At 37.1% G+C, this 14,830-nt stretch overlaps 1 protein-coding gene across 1 annotated transcript in view; it reads left to right on the top strand.

Annotated features, from left to right (window-relative positions):
• Positions 1–2,745, top strand: part of CCDC12 (coiled-coil domain containing 12) — an 85,744-nt gene extending 82,999 nt beyond the window's left edge. The window contains exons 6-7 of the mRNA XM_044682080.1: positions 1,283–1,359; positions 2,158–2,745. Of these exons, the coding sequence (XP_044538015.1) occupies positions 1,283–1,359; positions 2,158–2,225 (145 nt within the window). The 3' untranslated portion in view covers positions 2,226–2,745. The remainder of the gene's footprint in view (positions 1–1,282; positions 1,360–2,157) is intronic.
• Positions 2,746–14,830: the final 12,085 nt, after the last annotated feature.

Raw genomic sequence — 14,830 nt, 5'->3', positions numbered from 1 at the left:
GACTCTTCTCTCCATCCATGTATATAGTCCTGCCAATCCTCTAAAGACTCTTATCATTGTGCTCTGAGTTTTCTCTACATCTTTTGATGGCAAAGCCCAGGGCTTTTCATTGGGTTAATCTTTATTCTCTATCACTTCTACCTTCCTTTCCTTGTCAGACATTTCTAATCATATTTTTTATGCTGCTTCTCTTGTGATTTTTATGGTCATTAGGCTCTAGACTACTCATCTACTGGAAATATATCCACTGCCCTTTCAGTGTCCTTTAGCTTCTAATTCTTTGGACATTTCTTGTTTCCTAGCCATTACTGAATAACTGAGAATGTTGGTGTTAGAAGCATGGATCTTTGTTTCATGGAGATAATGGTCATTTAAAGCATTGTGAAATTTCCCAAATCTAGTCCAATCCAAAGCACTTTGTAAAATGTTAGCTCTTATTATTCTTCTCTCTTCATTTATGGGCCCATTTTTTTGTCCATCTGCAGGATCTGTTCAAACTACATTTTTTGAGAAATAGCATGGCATAGCGGCTGCAATTCTAGACTTGGAACCAAGAATACCTTCATTTTTTTTTTTAAACCCATGCCTTCTGTCTTGGAGTCAATACTGTGTTTTGGCTCCAAGGCAGAAGAGTGGTAAGGGTAGGCAATGGGGGTCAAGTGACTTGCCCAGGGTCACATGGCTGAGAAGTGTCTGAGGCCAAATTTGAACGTAGGAAGATTACATTTAAATCCTACCTTTAGCACTGTTTTTTTCCTCCTGCCTTTATTTATTTGTTCATGCTGTCTCATGCTTGAAAATGACCTTTCCCCATCCTGATCTATTGAAATACCCTCCATCTTTGGTGGTTTGGTTCAGGTGTTACTCTTCCATAAAGACTCTGATCTTCATAATGTAAAATAGTTTCCCTCTGTCATAGAACTTAGCATATGCTTTCCCTATGAGTTATATTTTAGGTTGTAATTTATTAAATTTTATATGACCATCTTCTTTGTTATAGTCCAAATATAAGTTCTTTGAAACCCTGGGCATTATTCTCATTTATGTCCTTTTTAATGTAGTAGAAGTTTAATAGATAGTGAATTTCAATGAGTTTAAGCTACTTCATAATTTTGCCTCTAGTGTGACTAGAAAACACTCATTCTCTGTCAGAGTAGCAAACCACTTTTCTTTCTGCTTCGTAAGCAGCCAGTCTTCAAAGTTTTAGACCCTCACTCTCCTTTGATGAGAACATGTTCCTGTGTGAAAGTAATTTGTCCCCATTCTTTTTACTCATTTCCAGGGACTTAAAAAGAGACGTGGCAAAGAAACTGGAAAAGCTAGAGAAGAGGACACAGAGAGCCATTGCAGAACTCATACGTAAGCTTATTGACCTCTGGCATAGATCTGGACCTGTGGAATATCAGAAACTAGTCAAAGAAGCAGTAGTTTTCCACTGAGCCCAAGACAGATTCTAGCAGGTGTAGTCTTGGCCCCTTAGCGTTTACACTGTGACAGTGCCCTCTTTTTTTTTTTTTTTTTTTTTTTTTTTTAAAATTTAAACTCATACCTTCTGTTGCAGGATCAGTCAGTACTAAGTATTGATTCCAAGACTGGAGTGGTGAGGTGGGGGTTAGGCAGTTGGAGTTAAGTGACTTGCTCAGGGTCACCCAGTGAGGAGGTGTCTGAGGCCAGATTTGAACCCAGTTCCTCTTTACTCCAGGCCTGGCACATTATCTGCTGGCTGCCCCAGATGTGCTCTCCTCCTAAATTTTAGAAATCATTTTGGAGCTGGCATGAATTAGGATCATAGTTTTAAAGCTGAGGGACCCTAAATGTCATTTCTTCTAGGCTTCGTGTTTTGGAGCCCAGAAGGTTAAGCCACTTGTCCTGGGTAACATAGCTAAGGGGCCAGGATCAAACCTGAAGTTCTTTGACTCTGCTTGAGGAGTTTTCCCACCAAATTAATTTCTCATAACCCTGGTGGTGTGGCATATTTTTAAGCCTGGAATAGAGTAGTCCCTGCACTCTCCTATTCTCAAAGCCCATCCTTTCGAATATATTTGGCTTTCAACAAAGACTGACTCAGCCCAGAATGGACTTAGTCCATTAAGCCCCAAAAAGACAGCCTTGAGGCCCCCTTTTTACAATCCTCCTGTACTGTCTTTTTACTTGTAGGAGAAAGACTTCGAGGCCAAGAAGATGACCTGGAACCTGCAAAGCAAGAAGAGAGTGACTCAGATTAAAGCAGTCTTTCCTCAGTCTTTGGCAACACAAGACAGCAGTGTGAACTGATCTTTCTAGGCCAGGCACAAAGACCCACCCCCTATCTTGATCCCCAGAGTGACCTCTGTTGTGGTACTCCTTTTAATGCCCGTCTGAGTGCATTTTAGAACAATACATTTTAGAGTTGTGGCTTAAGAATCTGGTATATGATGGCTGCCATCTAAACTTTAAAATGAGCCATAGCATGATACAGCAGTGAAAGCTTCTCTGATGTCATCACTGTGTTAACATTTTCTATCAACTCATTTGATGGCATATTCCATTTTTATTTTACTTTATTTATACATTTCAGTTTATTATTTATTTTTAACATTCTTAAAAACATTTTTTGAGTTCCAGATTCTCTTCCTTCCACTCCCTTTACATTCACTGAGGAGGCAAGCAATATTATATTATTCCTGTGAAATCCTACAAAACATATTTCTATATTAGCCATATTTTTTTTAAAAAATAAGAAAAATAAAGTGAAAAAATTACACTTGCATTTTGACTCAGAGTTCTATGATGGCATATTGCAAATAATTGTTAGCTTCAGCTTTTGCTGATAGCAACAAGCTTCTGTGATAAAATATCAGCTAAGTTGATCAAATACCAGCCAGTTGGTAACCTAATTCTGGACAAGCAGGAGGTGATGGCAAGTTAGGGAGTAACATTGCTGTGTTTAATATGTATATGTGTATATGTTTTGGAATTTTTCTATTTTTTAGAAGTAAAGATAGACCCAAGTGTGTGAGTGAGGCTGAAATGCTTAAGTCCTGATCCAGCTGGGACCCAGAAAAAGGAGGAATTAGGAACCTCCTTACTCTGCTAATACTTTATCATGCCTCTGTGACCTGTATTAATATTATTTCATCTAATTATGAATGGAAAAGGATCGGAATAACTTTTTGTCTAAACCAGGGGAATGATAATTGTTGAAAAAACTAGGCCAAGTGAGAGAGGAGGCCAGTGCAAGGTACTTCAGAGTTTATTAGGCTTTCTTGTGCCCCTTATGTTATACCTTTCAGCTCTTAAAGACTGGATCTGAGAGCAAAGGTAGAAGAATAAGCTATATTTCTTTTAGCTCAAGGGAAAAGTCTGAATGGAAACTCAAGAGAGCACCATTCCCAGGGCATATTGGGCCCATAGAAGTGTCCTTGTGGAGTGGGGAGAGCAGCTATATGTGTAGGCCTGAAGGATCCAAAAAGGGAGGGCACAAATAGTGTTTAGATTAGATAGGGAGTCATAGCTGCTGGCCTTGAAGCTGGTGAGTCCTTGCATTGCAATCTGCCTCAGGGAACTCCATTTGTCTAAGGACCAATAAATGTTAGTGATTTTATGTCGTTGAATTGGACAAGAGCAACTAGTAAGAACAACATCAAATACCGATTTAGTGCTTCTCATTTCGCCATCCAAAATGGCCTAGCCAGCAAGAGAATCTCCTCATCTGCCTCCATAAAAATGCCCCCTATTCTTCCCTTCTTACTCAGGAAGCAAAAAATCAAAATGATTGCTACCTGAAATCTTGTGACTGTTTAGTGCCCACTCCATTCACAGTCCCTGTAACTCAAGCGCAGAGTTCCCATTCCTGCCTCCTTTTGCCAGGATGTGATGCATACTCCTAGGACAGTATTGCTTCTTTGATTCCCTTTTTTTTGTAACCCTTATCTTCTATCTTAGAATCAATACTGTGATGAGGGCTAGGCAATGGGGGTTAAGTGACTTGCCCAGGGTCATACAGCTGGGAAGTGTCCCAGACCACTTTTGAACCTGAGACTAGTCTAGGCCTGGCATTCTAGCCACTGTGCTACCTAATTGCCCCAGTGCTTTTTGATTATGTGCGTTATATCTCTAAATAGTTACTGTATTAGAAATGAAAACAACATTTTAAACTATTTAAAAATAAATGCATTTTATATGAACATAACATTTTTATGTACAAAAAATACATTTTCCAAAACAAAAAATTGAGAATGACATCGTTCCACATATTTTTGCAAATCTCTTTAATGCCTGACTTAGTAGGAGACAGTTGAATTCTTATATTTGCTTCCTTGTTCATTCTGTTATGATAGGTTGTTTTGGTTGATGTATCTGAAGAAAACTTGACCTCAAACGGATGTAGTTGGGAAAGGGAGGAGCATTTTAAGAGGCAGATAACATCTGAGAGTTCTTATGAAAATTGTTTTTGACCTCACAGACACCCTGAAAAGTCTTCACAGACCACACTTTGACAATTACTGGTCTAGTCCAGCTGAGTTCTTGAATGGCTGACTTACTTGCCTAAAGTCACACCTGTTGTAAGTAGCTAAGCCAGGATTCAGAACCACCTTTTTGGACTCCAACGCCTGTGTTTTCTCCTTTGTACTACATTGTGCTGATCAGGAAAGGCCATGTGCTAAGGTTTCCCTTCACTGTTTCCTGTTGCCTCTTGAGATGATACTGCTGACACTTGATCCTTTGTAAAAATTTTACCAATGACTTGCTGTTCCAAAATGTTACTCTTGGCTATCTCTCTTTGCTGGGAAAAGAGAATTATTCTTGGCTGAAATGGTTTCTAGGCTTCCATTGTAGTGATTGCCTTAAATTGCTTTAAAATTTCATATGAATCTGTTAAAGCCAGTGTCCATTCCTATTTCCAACTTTTATTTATTTAAACTCATACCTTCTGTCTTACATCAATACTGTGTACTGGTTCCAAGGCAGAAGAATGGTAAGGGCTAGGCAGTGCTGTTGAAGTGACTTGCCCAGGGTTACATATTTTAGGAAGTCTTCGAGGTCAACTAGTACCTCCTGTCTCTAGGTTTGGCTCTCAGTCCACTGAGCCATCTAGCTGCCCTCCATTTCCAATTTTTAAATGTCAGGTTGGAACTTATTTAGTTGCACACAATATTTTCTTCTGATCTGTTGATTTTGATCTCTGCTTTAATAATTTGACTATGTACCTGTAACCCTCCCCCTCTCCCCCCCCATCCCACATTGGTAACCAGTCATTTCCTGTTATGATATATGGACAGTTTAATTTTTTTTTTCCTTCTGGTATTTGGTGCTTGCCATGTTTAAAGCCTTCTAGCTCATACTGAAGAAAATTCATGTGTTCTTTCATGAGAGGTACTGAAGAATGCTCGACTTTGATAATCTTGGGAAGAATCGGAGAAGGAGCTAATTTAAGACATTTTCTCTAAAAGAAAATGAGTTTGGGGGCAGCTGGGTGGCTCAGTGGATTGAGAGCCAGGTCTAGAGATGGAAGGTCCTGGGTTCAGATTTGGCCTCAGACACTTCCTAGCTATGTGACCCTGGGCAAGTCACTTAACCCCTATTGTCCAGCCCATACTACTCTTCTGCCTTAGAACCAATACACAGTATTGATTCTAAGAATGGAAGGTAAGGGTTAAAAAAAACAAAAACCCAACCAGTTTGATGTTATTTGTGTAACTTTAATGAAGACATATATGGTTTTAGAAAGCTAAACCGAGGTCTAGAAAAACTTCTTAATGGTATTTTACACCATTTCTTCTTGAGGAAATAAAAGGTTGGAAGAAATACATTTTGCTGTTCTGAAATCCTTTGGAATTTCATGTTTGAAGTTCTAGATTAGATAGATCTAATCTGTGGCTTATTTAAATCATTGATAATAAAAATAATGAGGAAATATGTGCCTTTTTCTACTCTGGAAGGTCAAAGAAGAGTAGGCTAACCCCCATTTTTCCAAATAAAGTTTTTTAAAAAGTTGTATAGAAGTCCTTTTGTGTATCAGCAATATTCTGATATTATATTATACCATCTCCCTCCTGAATAGCAAAGAAAAAGTTAACACAGCACTCTCATCTGATAGCATATACAACATTCTTTACCAGTCAAAAGAGGAAAGTGTTTCATCCTTAGTTTTCTGAAACCAATACTTGTCATTGCATTTAATCTGAATTCAGCTGGGTTTTCTGTACATTATTATTGTCATTGTTGCTTTTTAAAATTTTCCTGTTCTGCTTTCTTCACATTGCATCAGTTCATTCATAAAAACCATATTTTTTGTTTGTTATGGTGCAGTAGAATTCCATTGTCATTGTTCAGTCATGTCTGTAAGATTGAAATCAATATCAATAACTCCCAAGTACTAATTTTATAAAGTTTATTAATAATGACTTGAAGTAGAAGGAATAAAAAGGAACTAGAAGTATAAAAACCTAATTATCTAAATAAGAGGAAATAATAAGGGTTTTTAATGGGCAAAAATAAGACCATATAAGTTCTCCTGCCTGGCCCAAAGCCAGCTTCTATAGCTGTGATCATGAGACGGGGTGGGGTGGAGGGGCAGAGCTGCACAAAATTTATATCCTCCCTATATTAGCATGTAATTTGAGAATGAAAAGCGGGATGCTAGGATTTAGAGTCCTGGGGAGCAGATTCTAATTACACATGTCCAACTCTTTATGACCTCATTTGGGGTTTTCTTGGCAAAGATACTTGGTAGGGTTTGCCATTTCCTTCTTCAGCTCATTTTGCAGGTGAGGAAACTGAGGCAAACATTTAAGTAATTTATTCAAGGTCACATATCCAGTAAGTCTGGCCCAGTATTCTGTCCACTCCTCCAATTTGTCCAGCCATCCTCTAGCTGATGAGCTCCAACTTTTTTTCAGTTTTTTGCTAGTAGGTCTAATTTTCTTGTTGTCCCCAAATCAACCTAATTTCACAGAATTCAATTTCTTTTCAAAAAGCTCTCATCAACCTCTTCATTTCTAATGGTGCCGGATATTGGGTTTGGATTACAGTACATTGAACGAATTCATTTTAAGTCCATATATTTCTAAATTCAAGTATAGATTGAGTTCTCTTTAGGATCAGGCCAAATTAAGTGTCCTGAAGTCCCTTCAACTCTGAGATTTTATGATTGGGCAAAAGATTACTCTCGGTTGAGGGAGGAGGAGCAAGCAATGCTTCTTGGAGGATGAATCTCCTAAATAGTCTTGAAGGAAGGAGGGAATTTCAGCAGGCTGAAGTGAAGGATATGAAGTTTTAACTTCTAGGCATCGGGGATAGCATGAGTCAAGGTGACCAATGGCATTCTAGTGGGAAATGGCAACAATGAATAGTACAGTTTATAAATAAATGAGGAAGAGTATGTGAGAGACATTGGAACTCTGCATCATCGTGAGAGCTGGGCTTGGGCTGGGGAGCTGGGAAGTTAGACTAGGTCAGTGGTTTTCAAAGTGGGGGCCATGGGCTGAATTTTAGAAATGTGTGAAGCACCAGCTGGAGGGTTGAAATATGGGTCATCATTATGCCCTTGTTTCCAACCCAACCACACTTACCCATGATGGCTCCCCACTCCTCTCTCCTCCTAGTGGCCTCAAGGCACTTATACCAACACTCTTGCTATCTAGGTACCTGTTCTATTAAGTATGTAGTCATAATTCCATCCCTTCTTCTTGCACTGTCTTTACTCCCTGCCCCTCAGATCACTTCATGGTCACTCCTGCCGCTGGATGGGGGAAAGTCTGCTCTCAGGAGAATGGAGAGCTATTAAAAGCGCTTTGTTTTTGATGGGACAGTTATATTGTAGCTCTTGATACATTCTCCCCCAAAACTCTCATTCTCACCCAAATCATACATTCTTACCCAAATCCATAATCCTAGTAACTCAGCCCTGAAACTGCAATGATTCCCCAAGGCCTCAAAACTTCCTTACTCTCCATTTCAAATCAACAAATCTTGTTTACCAGTGCAATATCATTTACATCTCCCCTTTACTCATACAGGCCCTCATCACCTCTCACCTGGATTATTGGAGTAGCCTCCTACTTCAGCTTCCTACCTCAGATCCCTCCGTACTCCAGCCACCAAAATGATCTGTCCTTAAGCAGAGGGCTAACCACATCATTAATTAATAAACACTAGTGGCACCTACTGACTCTAGGGTGAAATATTTTTTTATCTACCACATCCGCTAAAGGTTTACATATACTTTATAATGTGCACAATTTTTATTCCAGTTGTTCATGTATATGACTTCTAAATAAATTTGCACTACGTACTCAAAACTATTTTTCCTGATGGTATGTGATCAGAAAGTTTTGAGGTCATTGGACAAATGATCAAGCTTCCCCTGAGATTCCTTTGAACTTGCCTGGTTTATGAAGGAAGCCCAGCTTCAAACATCTCCATGTAGCAGAAGCCCTTTCCTGGTGTCCCATCTTTCAGTCCCAGCAAGCAGCCTTTTCGCAAAGGAACATTAGTAGACCCTTTCTCCCCCAGATCTTCCTTCCCATAATAGGCACCTTAAGCAACAGTAGCCATATCAGTTGGATCTTGCTAGGTGTACAGAACCAGGGCATATGGAAGAAGCAGCCAGAATTCATTTGTAGCTTCTAGAATCAACCAATGAATTCTTTACTGAGCCCCTTTGAGGTCCTGGGTGCCAAAGGGATATACGAGGACTTTGAATAAGTACTTGAATTGGGTCTTGAAGGACAAGCAGGACTAAGGCATAGAAGTAAAAAGGATGAATGGCTTCTAAGGACAATGAGCCAGCCAGTTTTTCCAAGGGTGAACCATGATTTTATCCCTCTAAAGAGGGGAGTAAGATAATTTTAAAATGGGGATCTTAAAATTGGGGTGAGGAACCCCAGAGAGATAATATTATATGGAGGAGAGAACCCAGACAGTTACTATCTTTGTGACCTTGGGAAAATAAAACTGATTGAACCTTCTGGTTTTGTCATTTGTGAAATGGGGATAATTGATGCCTTTAGTGCCTATTATTCATGAGATTATTGTGAGGCTCAAAAGAGATGTATTTGATATAATGTGCTTTGTAAATCTTAATATGTTGGGATCCCTTGAAATGTAGGTCTTTGAAAACCCAGATTTATGCTTTTTTTACCTGACATCTTTCTGACTAAAAAGATTTAGAGCCAAAGAGGCTCTTAATGATCAGTTGGTTTAAGCCACTCATTTTAGCCAGTAAACATTCATTAAGCATCTACTACATGCTGGAGCCTATGCTAAGTCTGGGAATACAAAGAAAAGTAATAGACAGGTCATATTTTTGAGGAGCTCACAACTTAATGGGAGAGAAAATGTGCAAACAAGCTCTATACAGGATAAATAGAGAATAACAAATGGAAGATATCAGAGAGTTAAGAGGGATTGGGAAAGGCTTCCTGCAGAAGGTAGGATTTTAGGGCCAGTGAGGTCAAGAAGCTTACACAGAGTCACCCAGATAGGAAATAGCTGAGCCAATATTAGAGGTCAGGACCTCTGATGCTCTTTATTTATAATTATTTTAAAAGAACTTATTTACATTTAAAATATTTTTCTATGTTTACATGATTCATTTTCTTTCCCTCTTCCTCCTTCCCAGGGCCAAATAGCAATTTATTGGGTTGTACAAATGTTATCACTTGATACCTATTTCCATATTATTCATTTTTGCTATAGAGCGATTTTTTAAAAGCCTAAACCCCAAATCACATACCCATAAATACATGTGATAAGTGATGTCATATGTTTTGCTTTTGCATTTCTACTCCCATAGTTCTTTCTCTCAATGTGGTCAGCATTCTTTCCCTTTAAGTCCTGCAGGAGTGTCCTGACTTGTTACATTGCTACTAATAGCAAAGTCCATTACATTGGATTGTTCCACAACATTTTACTTTCTGTGAACAATGTTCTGATTCTGCTCATTTCACTTTGCATCAGTTCATGGAGGTTCTCCCAGTTCATATAGGAATCCTTCAGATCATCAGTCCTTACAGCATGATAGTATTCCATCACCATCATATAACACAATTTGTCCAGCCATTCCCCAATCAATCAATGGACACCCCTCTTATTTTCCAATTTTTTTTTGCCACCACAAAGAGCATGACTATGAATATTTTTGTGCAAGTTTTTCCCCTTATTATCTCTTTGGGGTACAAACCCAGCAGTGATATTGCTGGATCAAAGGGTAGACATTCTTTTAAAGCCCTTTGCACATAATTCCAAATTGCCTTCCTGAATGGCTGGATTAATTCACAACTCCACCAGCAATGCATTAGTGTCCCGATTTTGCCACAACCCCTTCAACATTTATCATTTTCCTTTATTGTTGTATTGGTTAATCTGCTAGGTGTGAAGTGGTACCTCAGCATTGTTTTGGTTTGCATTTCTCTACTTACGAGAGATTTAGAACACTTATTCATGTGCTTATTAATAGTTTTCATTTCTTTATCTGAAAACTGCCTATTCATGTCCCTTGACCATTTGTCAGTTGGGGAATGGCTTGATTTTTTTGTACAATTGACTTAGCTTCTTATAAATTTGAGAAATGAGACCTTTGTCAGAGGTTTTTGTTATAAAATTTGTTTCCCAATTTGTTGCTTCTCTTCTAATTTTCTTTGCATTGGTTTTGTTTGTACAGAAATGTTTAAATTTAATATAATCAAAATTATTCATTTTACATTTTGTAGTGTTCTCTATCTTCTGCTTGGTCTTAAATTCCTTCCTTTCCCATAGACCTGACAAGCATACTATTATATGTTCACCTGATTTGTTTATGATTTCCCTCTTTATATTTAAGCCATTTACCTATTTTGAATTTATCTTGGTATAGGGTATAAGAAGTTGATCTAAGCCTAATTTTTCCCATACTGTTTTCCAATTCTCCCAGTTTTTGCCAAATAGTGGGTTCTTGTCCCAAAAGCTGCGAACTTTGGGCTTATCGAACACTATCGTGCTACTGCCATTTACCCCAAGTCTGTTTCATTGATCCACCCTTCTATCTTTAAGCCAGTACCATATAGTTTTGATGATCACTGATTTATAGTATAGTTTGAGATCTGGTACTGCTAGCTCTCCATCCTTCACATTCCCCCCCTCCCTCATTATTTCCCTTGATATTCTTGATCTTTTGTTCTTCAGATGAACTTTGTAATAATTTTTTCTAGTTCTATAAAAAAGTGTGGTGGTAGTTTGATAGGCATAGCACTGAATAAGTAAATTAATTTAGGTAGTATTGTAATTTTTATTATATTAGCTCATCCTACCCATGAGCAATTAATAATTTTCCAATTGTTTAGATTTAGTTTTATTTGTGTGAAGAATGTTTTGTAGTTATGTTCATATAATTCCTGAATTTGTCTTGGCAAGTAGATTCCCAGGTATTTTATTCTGTCTAGAGTAATTTTAAATGGAGTTTCTCTTTCTAACTCTTGTTGTTGAGTTTTGTTGGAAGCATATAGGAATACTGATGATTTATGAGGGTTTATTTTGTACCCTACAACTTTGCTAAAGTTATTGATTGTTTCAATTAGTTTTTTAGTTGATTTTCTTGGATTCTCTATGTATAGAAACCATCATGTCATCTGCAAAGAGTGATAGTTTAATTTCCTCATTTCCTACTTTAGTCCCTTCAATTTCTTTTTCTTTTCTGATTGCTACTGCTAGCATTTCTAGTACAATATTAAATAGTGTGGTGATAATGGGCATTCCTGCTTCACTCCTGATCTTATTGGGAAGGCATCTAACTTATCCCCATTGCTGATGATACTTACTGATGATTTTAAATAAATACTATTTATTATTTTGAGGAAAGGCCCTTTTATTCCTAAAGTGTTTTCAATAGGAATGGGTGTTATATTTTGTCAAAGTCTTTTTCTGTATCGAGTAATCATTTGATTTATGTTAGTTTGGTGGTTGATATGGTCAATTATGTGGATGATTTTCCTAATATTAAACCGTCCTTGCATTCCTGGTATAAATCCCATCTGGTCATAGTGAATAATCTTTGTGGTAACTTCTTTTAGACTTTTAGCTAGTGTTTTATTTAATATTTTTGCATCTGTGTTCATTAAGGCGATTGGTCTCTAGTTTTCCTTCTTTGTTTTTTGGTCTTCCTGGCCTGGAAATCAGTACCATATTTTTATCATAAAAAGAATTTGGTAAGACTCCTTCTTTGTCTGTTTTGTCAAATAGTTTGTAGAGTATTGGAATTAATTGATCTTTAAATGTTTAATAGAATTCATTTGTGAATCCATCTGATCCTGGTGATTTTTACTTAGGGAGTGTTTTGATGGCTTGTTAAATTTCTTTTTCTGATATGGGATTATTTAAGTATTCTATTTCCTCTTCTGTTAATCTAAGCAATTTATATTTTTGTAAATATTCATCCATTTCACCTAGATTGCCATATTTATTGCTGCATAATTGGGCAAAATAGTTCTTAATAATTACCTTACTTTCCTCTTCAGTAGAGGTGAGATTACCCTTTTCATTCATGATACTGCTAATTTGGTTATCTTTCTTTTTCTTAATTAGATTAGCCAATACTTTATCTATTTTATTTTTTTTTAAATTCCAGCTCTTACCCTTATTTATTAGTTCAATAGTTCTTTTACTTTCAATCTTATTAATTTCTCCTCTGATTTTTAGGATTTCCAATTTGGTCTTCATCTGAGGTTTTTAATTTGTCCTTTTTCTAGTTTTTTTTTTTTTTTTAGTTACATGCTTAATTTGTTAATCTCCTCTTTCCTTTTTTTGTTAATATGGGCACTCAGGAATATAAAATTTCCCCCTGAGTACTGCATTTGCTATATCCCAAAAATTTTGATACATTGTTTCCTTATTGTCATTTTCTTCAATTAAATTCTGATGTTCTTTAGATGGATCTATACCTATCTCATCACAGGCTCTAGTGAACCCTTTTGTGAGCTGATGGACCACAATCCACTGAGTCACCTGGTTGTCCCCCTCTTTTGCTCCTTTTTTTTTGTTTAACTTTTGACTGTACCAGTGATTTCACTGGTATAAGGAACTCCCAATAAAGGGACACATTCCTTATGGCTCTAAGTATTGATATTACACAGGAGCTTAGGATCAATGTCTTAGATTTGGAATGAACTTTAAAGGTCTTTAAGCCCAACCTCATCATTATGTGTTTGAGGAAACTGAAGTGTCAGTTAAGTGAGGTGAGCCAGGACTAGGACTTGAATCCAGATCTTCCTGACTCTAGGCTCGGTACCCAATAGACTTATGTACCAAGAGTCTGGCCATTTCCCATAGATTATTGCCATATTTTTGCTAATGCATTATCAATGTGGGTTTTATATGTCATCTAGATTTTGTCTTTCTTTTTTTTTTTTCAGTATTTGGGCAGGGAGATAATAGAGGAAGAAAAAATACTTGAAATTTCAAAAAATAATCCATATAGTCCTGGTTGGAATATTTTTGTCCAGCTGGGTCTTTTTTCCCTCTTGCTACCTTCTTTTTTTTTTTTTTTAAATTTTTTTTAAACCCTTAACTTCTGTGTATTGACTTATAGGTGGAAGATTGGTAAGGGTAGGCAATGGGGGTCAAGTGACTTGCCCAGGGTCACACAGCTGGGAAGTATCTGAGGCCGGATTTGACCTAGGACCTCCTGTCTCTAGGCCTGGCTCTCAATCCACTGAGCTACCCAGCTGCCCCCTCTTGCTACCTTCTTAATAAAATAGTTCTTCCATTTTAATGCAAACAATTACTATAAACAACATGACAGCCAATGCCCAGGCTACAGTAGTGGATTTGAGTTACTGTTATCAAAAATAGTTCTTCATACTCAGTGACAAGTTTTACTTTTCTGCATACAGCAAATGACAAATCTGCATATTTTTAGCACAGCTACAGGTTCTAGATATAATCTAGCGCCAAATTTCACGATTTACACTATATAATGTGTTAAGACTTTAATAGCAGAGGCTATGTAGAAACAGCTTTGATTTTGCATATTGTTTAAAACAATTTTTCACATTGCAAACACTGGTATTAAAGAAAATATATACAGGGTAGATTTTATACTGTTTGATACTCAAGACATTTTCCATTTGGTTAAAGTAAGAAAGTGAATAAATGCATCTTGAATAAGCCTCTGGCTAAAAAAAAGCCTGCTTTAACTTTTCTTTCCAATAAATATATATGACTAAAGTTTAAAGCTTTATGTAGGGCAGCTAGGTGGCTCAGTTGATAGAGCACCAGGACTGGATGTAGGAGGAACTGGATTCAAATGTGGCCTCAGACACTTCCTAGATGTGTAACCCTGAGCAAGTCACTTAACTCGCATTGCCTAGCCCTTACCACTCTTCTATCTTGGAATCAATACACAGTATTGATTCTAAAACAGAAGATAAGGATTTATTTTTTTAAAAAGCTTTATGTAAAACTTCAAAAATGCAAAAACTAAGTAATGACATTTTTTTTTTTTGCTAAGATCCTGAATAATACAGAATTCCCTAAAAAACTCATTGTTGATAGCATTAATTTCTTGATAGTTCTTTTAAGGTCACTGAGCTGAAGTGTATGAATCTTATTGTAACTTCCACTACACAGTTACAGATTATTTTATTTGAAATAATAGTTGAATTTATGTATATAATAGTTGAATAAATGCCAAGATCCATCATCAGTGAATTAAAATTTGTGATTTTTTCCTATTTTGGTGGTTGTAAGGTGAAACCTTACAGTTATCTTAAATCATATTTCTCTGAGAATTAGTGATTATAAATGCTTTGTAATGTGCTAACCCCCTCATTGTCTAGATGATGAAATTGAGGTCCATAACCAAGCTACAAAGCCA

The sequence above is a fragment of the Gracilinanus agilis genome, chromosome 1 (genome assembly GCF_016433145.1).
Source record: "Gracilinanus agilis isolate LMUSP501 chromosome 1, AgileGrace, whole genome shotgun sequence".
Lineage (NCBI taxonomy): Eukaryota > Metazoa > Chordata > Mammalia > Didelphimorphia > Didelphidae > Gracilinanus > Gracilinanus agilis.
Note: the sequence above shows the minus strand (reverse complement) of the source record. Positions and strands in the feature narration are given on the sequence as shown.